This window comes from Hyposmocoma kahamanoa, unplaced genomic scaffold (assembly GCF_003589595.1).
Source record: "Hyposmocoma kahamanoa isolate Upper Pololo Valley unplaced genomic scaffold, ASM358959v1 63, whole genome shotgun sequence".
Lineage (NCBI taxonomy): Eukaryota > Metazoa > Arthropoda > Insecta > Lepidoptera > Cosmopterigidae > Hyposmocoma > Hyposmocoma kahamanoa.
Genome location: NW_020653851.1, coordinates 10,795,084 through 10,807,654, shown reverse-complemented (window position 1 = coordinate 10,807,654; position 12,571 = coordinate 10,795,084). Strand labels below are relative to the sequence as shown.

General features: G+C 35.4%; 2 protein-coding genes across 7 annotated transcripts in view; one reads left to right on the top strand and one right to left on the bottom strand.

Moving 5' to 3' along the window:
* LOC113230489 (transcriptional coactivator yorkie) overlaps window positions 1-2,371 on the top strand; it is a 33,517-nt gene extending 31,146 nt beyond the window's left edge. For 3 of the 5 annotated variants that reach the window (XM_026464444.1, XM_026464441.1, XM_026464440.1), the window contains 2 exons: window positions 355-669; window positions 966-2,371. In XM_026464444.1, the coding sequence (XP_026320229.1) occupies window positions 355-669; window positions 966-1,061 (411 nt within the window). In that variant the 3' untranslated portion in view covers window positions 1,062-2,371. The remainder of the gene's footprint in view (window positions 1-354; window positions 670-965) is intronic. The other 2 variants (XM_026464445.1, XM_026464442.1) reach the window with 1 other exon arrangement.
* Window positions 2,372-3,492: 1,121 nt separating this feature from the next.
* LOC113230487 (myrosinase 1-like) lies at window positions 3,493-10,790 on the bottom strand. 2 transcript variants are annotated; one of them, XM_026464439.1, is made up of 9 exons: window positions 10,685-10,790; window positions 10,180-10,271; window positions 8,133-8,401; window positions 7,649-8,053; window positions 7,181-7,483; window positions 6,882-7,016; window positions 6,137-6,192; window positions 5,182-5,314; window positions 3,493-3,677 (listed from the first exon to the last, which is right to left on the bottom strand). In XM_026464439.1, the coding sequence occupies exons 1-9, from the start codon at window positions 10,726-10,728 to the stop codon at window positions 3,666-3,668; spliced, it is 1,449 nt and encodes a 482-aa protein (XP_026320224.1). In that variant the 5' UTR covers window positions 10,729-10,790; the 3' UTR covers window positions 3,493-3,665. The 2 variants fall into 2 exon arrangements, with proteins under 2 accessions (XP_026320224.1, XP_026320223.1); XM_026464438.1 differs by having other exon boundaries at window positions 3,499-3,677; window positions 6,086-6,192; window positions 10,685-10,788.
* Between the last annotated feature and the right edge of the window lie 1,781 nt (window positions 10,791-12,571).

Here is a 12,571-nt window from a genome sequence, read left to right as displayed (position 1 = left end):
TCGATTCATTTTAGGCCGGTTGCAGACTTCAACAATGAAAAGCACCACAGTGAACTTGAAAAATATATATTCTTCCAATACGTAATAGCGCACACGCTGAAAATAATGTGGTTGTTATGGTGCTACTAGTGCCAAACTGCCTTATTATATTATTGTTGGTGTTGCCATTACTTACTACGAGATATCAATTTATAAATATAATAAAATAATCGAGAAGCAACGGTTTCCCTCTAGACTACCACCGCCGTTTTGAGTCAATATTTTCTTTAAAATGTAAGTCCATATCTTGTTCCCACGTGTTACACAGTATTCTGTTCAATACCACTTGTTTAAATTAATATATGTAAATTTCAGCAAGAGTTAATGGCCCGACAAGCGTCATCGATTGTGTCGTCGCTATCAGGAAGTACAACCGTCGCAAGCACAGAGTTGCCATTGGACCCATTCTTGTCAGGATTAACGGATCATCAACGGCAGGAATCAGCTGACAGTGGCCTTGGCATGGCTGTTACCCAGTCCTACTCGATGCCTCACACGCCTGAAGATTTCCTCGCCGGCATGGATGACCGTATGGACTGCAGCAGTGAGACCGGCGCCAACCTTGACTCCACGGACATTGCGCTCGGCGACAACATCGACTCTACAGATGACTTGGTATCGTCTTTACAGGTTATTGATGTCTACTAATATAAAATTAATCGCTTCTCTAACACCTGCTCATACTTCCTTGATTAACCCATCTTCTGGCTTGATAACTCGTTGCTTATACCGAAAGCTTAAATATAATGGCACCGCTACGATAATAAAAGTCGTTATGATAAATTCGTCAATGGTTGGTCGTATCCGACGATAATTAAAAATAGAAACAATTCTTGCGAAATTATATGTCTTGAAAAGACAGAAGGGAGGGGATTTAATAAAATTACAATTTCCACAGTGTTTATTGTAAAATGTATTGTTTACAGTTGAGTGAGTTCCCAAACGACATACTGCTGGATGATGTGCAGTCTCTGATAAACTCTACACCGAGCAAGCCCGACAACGTGCTCACGTGGTTGTAAGACCTATCTAACAAACTTTCAAATTAGGTATTATTTGTTAATTTAGTACTTACCGCTTCAAGCCGCTCGACCGTTATACAGTGTCGGTGACTAAACGGTAACTGTGTAAATTTCAATATGAAATGACAATAACGTATCGTGTGATCGGACGTGAGTTGGAGTGCCGAGTGAGTCCGGTAGTGAATGTGCGATCGCCCCAACCACTTATTATGCAGAATTGGTATAATGTCTCTGCATTTATTCGAATGAGATAGAATTACAAAATTCTGTGTAACTAATAAGTGAAACTACGAAATAAATGAAGAATTTAGTGTGTGCGACTCTGTAATAACAGTGTACGTGATGTAACTAATTGAAGATCATTTCGGCGTCACTTGTTTGTAAACGATGTATTTGGGTACATTGTAAGGGCATTCAGGATAGCATGCAATGTCATTTGACTCCTTGGCACCCTTACAAGTAAAAATGTTGCGACTTGCATGCTGTCAGATTGATTCAGTTCAAAAGTAAAAGGGCTAAGTAACTATAGGTAGTAGGCCATGACTATCATAATGGCTAGTCATATTTAGTTACTAGATGACGGTTCCTGCAAGCCTTCTTTCCTTGCTGAAAGTTGCCGCGTTGCAATCCATCTCTCGTGAATTAGGTTTCTCATATTCTTTCATTTGAGATTATAGGAAATCCCTTTTCCGTTTGGTTGTTTAGGTAAAATATGATGTGTCGCTGATTCGGACGATAGCGTCTCATTATCGTAAACTAAGATTGTGATAACATCTCGACGTAACAGTGCCTTATTGTGCCTTTATAAAAATTATTTATTGCGTTTTGTAATTTAGATGATATCGATATATTTCTACATTTTTTTCTATGTTCAGATATTGATGTATTAAATAAATAAATCGGACAGAATTAAACTACTTATTTTAGTAACGTGTTTTGTCTACTTACCGTCCTTGTGTATTTTTGAGATTATGCTTAGTGTTAAGTTTTATAGGTAATCGTAAACTAGACAATAATGTCAGCAGCTATTATCTTAACTATTATGTTTTGTCGGTAAACAATGTGGTGCAGCTAGGTAGCGACATAGGGATAGCGAGTAGTATGCAACGGACAGCCGACGGAACCTTTGACCTTGGTATGTAGCGTAAAACAAATGGTGCGTCGGCTTTCGATATTGACAACTTTACGAGAACGTGCAATATCGTAATAGTTGTCTTCACGGGATTTATCATCCAACATGGTGCCAACTGCAGACGCTGTTCTAGCATGTTTTTACTGTTGAGTATTACTTCGTTAAACTTCTTATCTTATTGTTCGCTCTGGCCCTTTACTAGGCAATATTGTCAAGGGTGACTTCTCAAAATTATATTTTAGCCCACCTAGTCTTTAGATTTTTTTTGTGTGACTGTAATGAATTCAGCTAGCTTGATTGAAAGTTATGATAATGAAATTAGGCCTTTATTATATTAAATGCTACATTGAAAACTTTGCCATATTAGTAAAAGTACTTTTATATTCTTATAAGACTTAATGTAATCTTCAGTTTTAAATAGCAGTATAGCATCTGTATAACTTGTAACTAGGCGTAATGGTGCTGGGATTATGATACATTTAAATTTTTGTATTCTATAGATCCTTTCATTGTACTTTATTTTGTATGTCGTGTATTAATTATTATTATTCCTAAGTTCCGACGAATTTCATATTGTTCAGATTATTATTCATGCTTGTCTTTGTCACTATAGCACATAACACTGTGAATGTAGTTGTTAGTTCCTACTTGCAGGAGTAAAGGAAGCTTAGGGGGTTACCACACTTGCCTTTCGACGCGGAATCGATCTTGCTTTACCGCACTTGTCGTATTAAGCTGATCAGCCGTCGACGCCGCCAATCAGCAGGGAGTATGACAGGTTTACTTAGTTCTCATTCCGATGACTTTTGCGATTTCCTCGCAATAATTTTCTTTGCAGATTTGATTGTTGCATCTTGAGTAAAGTATATTATTGTAAACGAACTTCCTTTACCATTTGGTTATTTAACACACTTTCCAGATAACAGTGCTTTTCTACATGTAAACATTCCATAGTGCCAGGAGTAACCGGTATCACAATTATTATAATGCCGTATCCAAGTCCAAGACCAATCTGACTATCTGAATAATATCCGAACAATATTATAAGTCTATATCATTTATTTCTTAAGTAAACCTTTATTTTATACAAACATATCTCTTCAGTATGACAACAGATGCAAGTTTTCTCTGTAGTGTATGTAACATTACGTTTATCAATGTTATAACAATGGAATTAAATGTGTCAAAGTAATTAATTTACAATAATTTCATTGTAAATAATTCGATATTCTTATATGAACTAAATAAATATTTGTTTTAATACCTAATATCTTTTTTACTTGATACTTTCTTGGACTTCTCTAGTTGTCTAAAGTTCGCTTCTTTGGGTACCAACAGTCTGTTGAAATGGAAAAGCTGTTTGCACGTTACTTTTTTATTAGGCATTTCAAATATTATGTGTTTGTCAAGCATTGTGTTAATATTACTAGGTGCATATCGTACTTCTACCATAAAGGCTCCCACTACATGCTTCACAACCTCGCCTGAAAAAATAGTTCAATATGTCATGCTTAGTACATTAAATAAGTACAGATATATACAATCACAATATAATGTAAACTATGTTAACGAAAGTGAACAAATTAACAGTATTTAGTAAATGTTTATCGTTTTGTTACCGTTTCTTGCTTGTATTTTTCTTTGTGGTGAAAATTTACTTTATAAACTGACTTAACGTGTAAGTAGAAGTTCTTTGTTTATCGCTAACTTTCGTTGTTGTTAATAATAAATATAAGGGCTTAAGTTAGAAAAGCTGGCAAGTAACGATATTAATACTACAGGTCATCGAGTATATAACCAGAAATGGAGACGAAATAAGGGCCATAGATTCCTTGTAACTCATCAGTGATACATCACTTATAGATATCAATTCTCGTTTGCACTGAAATTACAAATTAGAAAGCTGAAATAGTACAGCGTCAACAACTGACCCGTGTGTACGTTTCCGTATATTCCAAAAATATTCTGCATTATTGTAATAAAGATAATATCTCTAACAATGGCGTGCTGTTCCATTCGGTGGTGTTGGGAATAATAGCAAAACATCTAATTATAAACCAAACGGAATCAAATTTTTATCGGTAATTAAATATTAAATATGTAATTTTGCAATTTTCGTCCATTATAGCAAAGCTCAAGTTAACTGGTCGATTTGATGTGAAACAATTGGAGACACCCTTTGACGACACCCATCAATTGTTTTGAATTCGGGCTGGCCAATCGGAACGTAGTTGTCTCAGTAATGATATGGCAGAATAGTTTTCAAACAAATTAAATGACATTTCGTCTCTATTTTTGGTTATATACTCGATGCTACAGGTATAAACAAAACATATGCACACATGCGAATTAGCTAAGAGTGAACAAAGAAAAAGTTGAAATATTAGTTGGTTTTGTTAGCATTGTAACAGCGTAGCACAGAAGCACTACATAATAAAAATTACACAATAAAAAGAAATGAAGTCTGAAGTGTCATACCTATTTGCTTTATGAATAAAGATCTGTAATGTGGCAATCTGTTCGAAGTATCTTTGTAAAGTTGGCATATAATTATAACTGTTTTACAAAAAGAAAACCGACCTCAAAAGTTAGTGGAATTATATATTTGCCAAGTTTCATTGAAACCGGTTAACGAAAATTGGGTGAAATCCAACAAACCGGTTTCATCCCCTAATTTGCGACTCTTAAGAGGTGAAATATTTTCTTCAAATTTGAATGGGGCCCCTAGTGCATGAGGTACCCCCTTTCCAAAATAAAATAATCCTTGAAATTGGTTCACAAATGTCGGAGTAATCGCGTAACATACATACACACGCGCGCACACACATACATACACACACACGCGCACGCACACACACACACACGCACGCACGCACGCACGCACGCACGCGCTTTTTTGAAGTCGGTTAAAATTACGTAAAATTCAGTGACTCAAGATGGATTCAATAATATTTATCTTGACCAGCAGGTTTCATTGTGATGCTTTACCTGATCAAAGAAACGTTCATCTTGAGGTAGCTCGCGTGTGGCGACCAGTGCACGGTAGTATTCAGCAGAGAGTTTGGGCGTACGGGGCCTGTCCGGCTGTGTGATATCCACGTAGTAAACACCGAAACGCTCCCTGGCCAACAGATAAGGCTTTTATTGGTTATGAATCTGTAGGTTACGTAATTCCAGTTTCCTGTTTTTGAATTTGGAACGCTATACGTGCGAAAATTTTTCTCAAGGTAAGGTCCTCGGGCCTCAATCCGCATCATAATGAGAATTACTATCTCATTAGATAGTTAATGGAGCAGTGGTGACGGTAAGTTAATCGTTAGTGCAAGGGTAAAAGTTTTAAACGCCACTGAGCGAAAATGAGTCATATAATCATTGGTTTGGATTGTTTTTGGCATCAATTTCTCTATGTTTCGTAGCAATCTAATCACTTTTTTGGCGCTTGAGTAATCTGACAATTTGCCTACATTTGAGACTTTAAAATTCGCTCTAAATTTTAAAAGAGCTCCTATTAGACACTCGGAAAGGACTAGGAACTGGAGGACATCGTGTTTGAGCCCAATATTATTGGAGAAATCAGATCCGTTGGAATGGACATCTCGAAAAGTTTCCAGCTAATGGGGCGTCGTAGGGATAGACGACCGATTGATCGGTCCAAATACCGATGGAGGGACTAAGTGGAGAAAGACTTCTGCGCCCTGCATGCACAGAACTACGAGGAGATCGTATAAGACAAGGCGCGCTGGTGCCATCTCATAACGGAGGCCAAGACCCACTTCGGATCGCTGAGCCAGCAGAGTCACTAAGTAAGGTACTCTATATGGCGCTTCTCACTTACTAGCCTTTTTACCTTTCCACTGACGATATGAATTAATACAGGTAAATCATATCTTACGAGAATCCAGCTCTCCATTCGAAATTATCCACAAGTGTCCAAAGAGCGTACCCCAAAACTCTGACGTTATCTTCGTAGATCACGTTCAAGATTTCAGTAAGATAGTCCTGAAATATATAAATGTGTAGAGAATAGAGCACAGTATTCAAGATTCAAATATTTCCAGTGCAATTTGCTTATCTGTTAAATAAATGTATTATTTGAGTACTACAAACATATTAGATACGTTGTAATAGGTGATGTAGGGTATAAATTCGAACTATTTTAAAGGGGAAAAGCTAAAGTTAAAAGCAACTACTTTGAATAGTAACCACTTTTTAAAGTAAAGAATTGGATAAGTGTGTTTGGAAAAAGGAACAAGAGCAGGTATTTTGGTTTATTATTAATAATAATATTCGGATCGCCTATTTCGATATCGATATATAAAGAATTATTTTTAAAATACTAGCAAACCTCGCAGGATCTATGTCACTAACAGCATAAACAACAACTTTTGTTTCATCACACATGAAGTCATGGAACAAAAATTGTTGTTTTTTATGTTAGTAGGTAATATACTTCTGCGAGGTTGTTAGTAATTGCAAATAACCCTGTATAATAAGTAACAGAATGATAAGAATTACTAACAGCTTAAATTAACACTGTAGAAACACTTCTTTACGAGCCAATCTTTGAATATCATGTAAATACTTTTAAATTTCTCAGATAATAATTGTAAATATTGGGAGTCGACTGAAATGTTTATACACAGTTGACAACCTTCGCCACAAATGAGAAATTTGTTAGTTTGACTTACATTAAGGTACTTGATGCGACCATAGTCTTCTAAGGTACCGCGATCTGAGAAACCATTTTCCGTGATGTAGATTGGCGGGTCGTTGTAAGAGCTCTTGCACCAACGGAGTAAGTTTCCGAAACCAGCCGGCACAACCTATAATGTTATATATATATAATATATATACGTATGCGTATATATATATATATATGCGTATATTTCCTGTACAAATTTTTAGTTTAGCTCTATTTTAAGTACAAACTGGTTTAATTACACGGCATTAGGTACGAAGGCTTTTAAAAGCAAGAAGATTTACTTACCCTTAACCACTCTGAAGCAGAGTCCTCTCCTACTTCCATAGTAGTGACGGCTCCAGTGTCTTTCAGCCAGGAAGGCGATTTAGCAGTAGGGTCAACACCAGGACCAGTAACCAAAAATGTGGTATAGTGGTTAATGCCGAGAAAGTCCGATGTGCCTTTGATTCTTTGGATCCAGTAATCATCGAATTGCTGGAGACGGGGTTTCGTGAGACCTTCCTGCATACTTTCTCTTGCTATATTTTCCACCATCACTGCAGGGTAGCCGCCTTGCTCCGTAAAGATAGGGTGTGCGAACCATCCGAACTGTGAAAATGGAATTATCAAATTATGTACAGTGCCTTCTTGTAACTATACTGTATTTCCTAAGTGACTTCATAAAAAGAAATAACTTTGATTTTTGAGTAAATTCCATAGTAAAAGTTGTTTCTTGGCTTTTTATTAAGTGATATTGCACATAATGTGTCTTACTTTGAATTGATTAGCAGTTTCCGCCAAAGTAACCTGCTCGGTGTTTTCAGGGTCGCTGGGTTCGTACCAAATCGAGTTGATGGAAATCATGATAGTTCCGTTTTGCTTTTCCCTGTACGTCTCATTGTATAAATGGAAGACTTCAGCGTGTGCTTTCAATAGTGTGTCACTGCATAAATAATTGCCAACTCCATGACTATCAATAGCAGGTGCCTTCTTTTCGTCTCCATAACCATCCTCGCAAATTTCGTACGGCTCATTAATAGTGATCCAGGATTTGATCTTGTCTCCGAATTCTCTGAAGCAAAAGTCAGCGTAGTCGCGGAAGAAATCGATCATTTTAGGATTGGCCCAACCGCCGAGATCTTGTAGAGATTGAGGCAAGTCCCAGTGGAAGAGTGTCACCTGGAGCATGATTATAAATCATACAAATTGAATAAACTGCTACACAGAACAAATAGTATAGACGATGTTCGTAACTTACGAGAGGTTCAATGTTCTTCTCAGCCAACGCATCGAGAAGAGCGTTGTAATAGCGAATGCCATCTGGGTTAATGTAGTTATTACGACCAGAAGGTAGAATACGGGACCAGGAGAGAGATAACCTGTAGAAGTCAACGCCGAGGTACGCCAGTGCATCGACGTCCTCTTGATATCGGTGGTATGAGTCTGTGGCAACGTCTCCATTAGTTCCGTCCGCGATCAGTTCTGGTCGAGAGTGAGTCAGACGATCCCACACATTTTCTGATTTGCCTGTGTAATAATTTATAAGGTTTCATTAAATATAGGTACATAACTACTAGTGATGCAACGGGAATGTTATAACGGAAACAGATGTCATCATTTAATCTTAGCGAAAACGGAAGCAACTGCAGAAGTACTTCAGCGAAATACTTCCAAATAGGACATGTAACTGCCTCAATCGCAAAAAGCAGTAGCGAAGGCATCACTAATAACCACACGCAAAATAGGCACTAGATAATCTCGAAAAAACAGGGCGCTGTTCTACTATTGAATACACATTAGTTTTGAGATAATAAAAATTGCCAATTAAGCAGAGGCAACTAACCTGAAAATTACCAATTAATGTTAAGTAGTAATTTTTAGTGAATCTAAGTAGGTGTTATTTATTTTTAATTTAATGTATGTGCCATTTTTGTTTCTATTTATTAGCGGAAGCTTTTATTTCTTTAATGTAGTTCTTTCTTTTTAATATCATAGTACATTTTTAATTTTTTTACATATTTTGAAATGGTTCTTTAGGATTTTATTGTCTGACAGATTTATTTATTATTAGCAATTCTTCTTTCGTATAATTATTTTGTTCCATTATAATTATTCTTTGCAATCTTTTATGTTTACTTACATGATGTTCTCGGTCCTTTCGTTAATCAAGTTTGCTTCTGTTTATTTGTTGATCTAGTTGTTTTAACGGTAGGTCTAAAATTATCCAACATTTTTAATTTATCATCCAATAGGTTGTAGTTTCGATTAATGCTATTTTCACGGATTAGCATTGTACATTCTATTCCAATTAGTGTAGGTACGTTACGGTCCGTTGCGTCAAGTTTACATTAATCGTGACTATTTAGTCTTTTTATTATTATTATTAGTATTCTATTTTCAACGAACTGTTTCTTTATAAACCGTAAAAAAGTAAGAAATATCAAAAAGTAATTACGTATGAAGAGTGATTTATCTTATTTTTTTCTATTTGCAAACTATATACGAAAAAAAAATATGGAAGGTGACCTAGATGAGTTATCTATATAGGTAGATACTGTTTGGTGAGTATTAAACTGATAGATTAACTATATTTTGAAAGTCTCAAAAGTGAAGTACTACATACTTTTTATCATCAAAATCCGATGAGATTGAGATGTTTATATATATATATGTATATATTATCATATATATATTATATAATATTATATATATATATATATATATATATGTCAAGATGGTGATCAATCAAACTTAATTTCTTATGGACTTATTGTTTAATTCATAACATTGAAGATGTATTAAAAATTAAAGCAAGTAGCGCAAAATGACGTCTAATTGTTTTTAAATAAAAATGCTTTGCACAATTGAAAGAAAAGATAGAAGTGATTAAGTGAAAGCATGAGAAAGTCTTCAAAGCGAACTTTTTCAAAATACCAATACCATTTATTTGCAATATTAACCTGATAGTGGTTTAAAAATAAGCGCATATGAATATTTACTTAAAATTAGTAATTATAAACTATAGCGTTTTTTGAAACCTTTTTTAATTATACGTTTTTTATTTAAAAAATATATGTCACTTTTCCTTTTTTCTATGTAATACGTACATCTTGAGTAAACACAATATGTACCTGAGTAAACGAAAGCGATGTTAGAACACCCCGAGTTACTAAACTCAGGGGATGATGTGGATGTTCTTATGATATTCACAATAAACAATAATTCAGACAGAAACATTTACCTTTCCCTAATTTCACATGGCGTTTTAAAGAAACCTCTGTTTTAAGCGGTATAACATAACGTACCGCTAATGTTCCATGCTCCCTCGATCTGATGCGCGGCCGTCGCCACGCCAAACGTAAACCCGTCGGGGAATTTGGTGCGATGCGCAATGCCCCTATATAAAGTCAGAATTTAAAAGTGTATAGCGACGTCATTGACTTACAAATAAGTCAATTTCGAGTCAGCGACAATCATATAAGAGTTTTTGACATTTGTGTTACAATTTTACAGCCACCATGTGGTTAACATTTAGCAGCCTCTAAGAACACGTTTATTCATATTTTTAATACTTGATATTTTTGTAGTTTTGTAGTTGATCTTTATGAAAATTTGTGTTCTAGTATTCTTTCGATAACACAACATTTAAAAATTTTATGCCGATGTAAATGACTGCCTTGATGAGTGTAACCTCGTGACTATTTCATAGCTTGCAATTTTAGAAGCGTTTGATCATTCAAGCATTATGGAGTTGTGGAACAGTGATTAGGCGTTGTTTTGAACTTTAATTACAAACAAGGAGGTACTTACGAGTGGCATAATGTGAGTAGGCCGATTATTGCTAGCCAAACCATTATTTCGTGTCGCGGTGCCGAGTTGCTTTGGCGTACTGCCCCAATGGATCGTTCGATTCTCTCTTTTCAATGACGTACCTACGTGACAACAATCTCAAGAGGTTGTTTAACTATTCGTAGATAAACTCAATCTTCACAGCCATGAAAGATAGAGGTATCCGTAACGTTATTTTTTAGTATTTGTTTTTGGGGATTTGTCAACTTGATAACATTTTCAGGTAAGTAACAACTTGGCGAAAACATGATACTTTGAGAGATAAATAACACAAAACTTTCTACTTCTAATGGTTTTATTAGTAAAAGTATTTATGAACAGTCGACAACCAATTCAACGGTTTAGTATAATATATAATCAAATAAGTGTATTTGTTTAATAGAAGACCAAGGAAGAGAATACATTTTATGAAACACGAGGAAATGCTTTTTTAAAATGAAGTTTAATGGCACTGGGTAAATTTAGAGACTAATAAATGTTACCAAAATGAGAATAAACGCGCTTTTAAACACGTAAGGTAGTGGAAACGATGATGGACAGTGCACCAATCATGAACATTTTAGAACTATACTGCCAAAAATAAGGAAATGCTAGTTATTTTGTTTAACTTTTAATTTTTTTTATAATATTTGATCGAAATGGAAGACGTCAGTTCAATTTTGACAGCTAGCGACTATCTTTATTCGCCATTGTCGCGATGTGATATCAAATTAAAAAAAAACGGAATTCTTCTAAGGACCGCGCCTCAGGTACGTTTTTTATAATCACACATGAATGTGGCATTTAAGAGTGTGGTGACTTCTGTGGTTATTTTGTGTTTTTGGTGTTATTTTAAGCATCTAAAGAAAACATAACCGTAAATGAATAACATAACGTCTGTTGGAAAATTTGAAGTGTTTATTACCGGATCTCATTTAGCTGTTTACTCAATCATTTCAAGCCAGACTTTTAATTTAGTTTATAGCTTGTTACATTATTTAAGTTTACACAGTAATGGAAATAGTGTCCGTCACTAGTCGTTCCATTACTGGATTTGACTTTTTTTAGACATGGCACTGAAGTGAATGACCACCCATTGTTACCTGTCACAAATGGGTTATATGAAACATCACATCATTCGTTTAGAAATAAGTTTAAGTACCATGCAAGATCTCCTTTTTTAAGATTGAATTTGTTAATTTAGCTAAATAGTTGATCGTTCAAGTTTAGGTGTCCATGGAAATCGTCCATGACGGGGTATTCATTGGAAATTGGGCTGTCCATGTAAGGATACTCAAATAACAATGTTTTCTTTATTAATTGATCTGATTAAAGCACTTTCAATTATTATTTGAAGGCTTTTTAACCAATAAAACCTTTCCCCGAGTTCCACAGGGTAACTCATCCAAAATTAAAAGACTAGAACAAAAAATACATCCTTAAACCGTCCATGATTGGTTTCACTACCATAATAGATATTTTCACACCTACATGTTATTTTCCCAACGACGACGTTTCGGCCAGATGGCATTGGCCGTGGTGAGTCAGCTTGTGATCACGGCCAGTGCAACCTGGCCGAAACTTCGGGAATATGGATAGGCGTGAAAATATCCATTAATGTGTTTAAACGCGTTTATTCCCGTTTTCAAATGTTAGTACCTATAATGCAAGGCGAAAGTTTATTATCAAAATTATTTAATTAAATATTCTTAACTGAGGCTTTTTTGTAAATACAGATAGGTAACCAGAAATATCTGACTGATTAACAAGTACCTAAATGATTTCTTCGTCTTGGTACTTTTGTCAAATACATAATATGTGAACTTAACTAGCGCGCTTGCGTTAGGATTTTAATTTATACCTTATAAA